Genomic DNA, 1,895 nt, shown 5'->3' on the forward strand with positions numbered 1-1,895 from the left:
AGCAAGCAAGCAAACAAACAAACAAACAAACAAACAAACAAACAAACAAACAAACAAACAAACAAACAAACAAACAAACAAACAAACAAACAAACAAACAAACAAACAAACAAACAAACAAACAAACAAACAAACAAACAAACAAACAAACAAACAGATAAATTAATGAGGTCAAATTAAAATTGTGAACATATATAGGGATTAAATTAAATTAAATTAAATTAAATTAAATTAAATTAAATTAATTTTATTTTATTTTATTTTATTTTAAAATTAAATAATAATTTAATTTTAAATCAAATAATAATTTAATTTTAAATCAGATAATTTAATTTAATTTAATTTAATTTAATTTAACATTTTTAACAATGATTTTACATCTTATTAATGTGTATTACCCCTGATTAAAAAAACATATAAATTAAATGAATTAGTGAATTGTCAAGGCACAGCATCACTTTCTGACTGGTCTCTTCACAGCCAAATCTGTCTGCAGGAAAACCATTCAGAAAATCAAAAAATCTGCTTATGAACTTCTGACCGGCAGATATTCGAACCAAGATTCAGAAGAGGTCAAGTAAAAGCTGTAGGATGAGTTCAAAAAACAGTTTTCAATTAAATTGTTGGAGAGAAAAATTGAGTTTCGTTTCAAGGCCTAAAGGTTGAGAGAGTCCGCCTGCATGTTTCACGATGAATCACAACAGCACAGAGTTTAAAGAAACCATTCGTTCGCCTTGATCCTATCAAACTTAGTGTGAACCTGTTTGTGATTGCGCAGACATACCTCTATGATGACATCAGGAGTGCTGATGATGGGAACGGGGTCGTCTTTGCTCTCTGTGTCATAAGAGAGCGAGTCTCCGTACGCCAAGAGCTGCAAACGCAAACAGACACAAACAGCAGCGAGGGTCAGCAACCGTGTCTGCTTTCAAGAAGAGGTCAAAAACAAGTTCAACACGCAGTGATTATTGATGAAGCCACACACACACACCTCTGCCTCTCTGAATAAAGCCGAGTGTTATTGAGTAATGTTACGCTGCAGGGCAAATCAGTGTGGTTAAATCAGACCAGCACACTGCGGGAGGAACTCCAGCGGGGAGAACTACACTGCACCGTGTGCTTTCTGCATCCAGTGCTGGCTTTCTACACACACACACACATGCATGCATACTCCTACACTTTACATCTCCCAAGATTGGCTTGGGTTTTACTGCAGCGGCCTTTGAGTGCAGCATTCACATCCAAACCAAACATCGGCCCACTTTCATATGTTCTGACTGCTCATGTCTAAAGGAAAGAGGAGAGACATTTGTCTCCTGACCAACACGTGAAAAACTATTGATTTTTCAGCACTGCGGCTGTCTGGCAAGACTGAAATGACATTTGGGCGAATCAGTCAAGAAATGCCACATTTCATGCCAAAATCAATAGAAACAATATGAAATTATGTTTGGCTTACACAAAATGAAGCCTTATTTAAAGGGTTAGTTCACCCAAAAATGAAAATTAGGCTGTGTTTTACTCACCCCCGAGGCATCCTAGGTGTATATGACTTTCTTCTTTCAGACGAATCCAGTCGTAGTTATATAAAAAATTGTCCTGGCTATTCCAAGCTCTATCATTGCAGTCAGCGGGTGTTGCATGCATCAGTCCAAAATAAGTTAAATAAAAAGTGCCCATCCATAAAAAAAGTGTCTCACACGGCTCCGGGGGGTGAACAAAGGCTTCCTGTAGCGAATCGATGCATTTTTGTATGAAAAAAACCCCATATTTAAAACGTAATAATCAATTTAATCTAGCTTGCTCTCACTGTTGAACACGGAAGCAGTTCCGGGCTGATGACGTATGAGGTCAGCTTTGCGCATGCGCCGCTCAGAAGTGACGAACGCGGAAGC

At 37.5% G+C, this 1,895-nt stretch overlaps 1 protein-coding gene across 1 annotated transcript in view; it reads right to left on the minus strand.

Annotated features, from left to right (window-relative positions):
- Nucleotides 1-1,895, minus strand: part of LOC107740527 (laminin subunit alpha-2-like) — a 230,930-nt gene that overhangs the window by 137,416 nt on the left and 91,619 nt on the right. The window contains 1 exon segment of the mRNA XM_016552978.1: nucleotides 785-858. Coding sequence (XP_016408464.1) covers nucleotides 785-858 — 74 coding nt within the window.

This window comes from Sinocyclocheilus rhinocerous, unplaced genomic scaffold (genome assembly GCF_001515625.1).
Source record: "Sinocyclocheilus rhinocerous isolate Xijiao unplaced genomic scaffold, SAMN03320098_v1.1 scaffold1246, whole genome shotgun sequence".
Lineage (NCBI taxonomy): Eukaryota > Metazoa > Chordata > Actinopteri > Cypriniformes > Cyprinidae > Sinocyclocheilus > Sinocyclocheilus rhinocerous.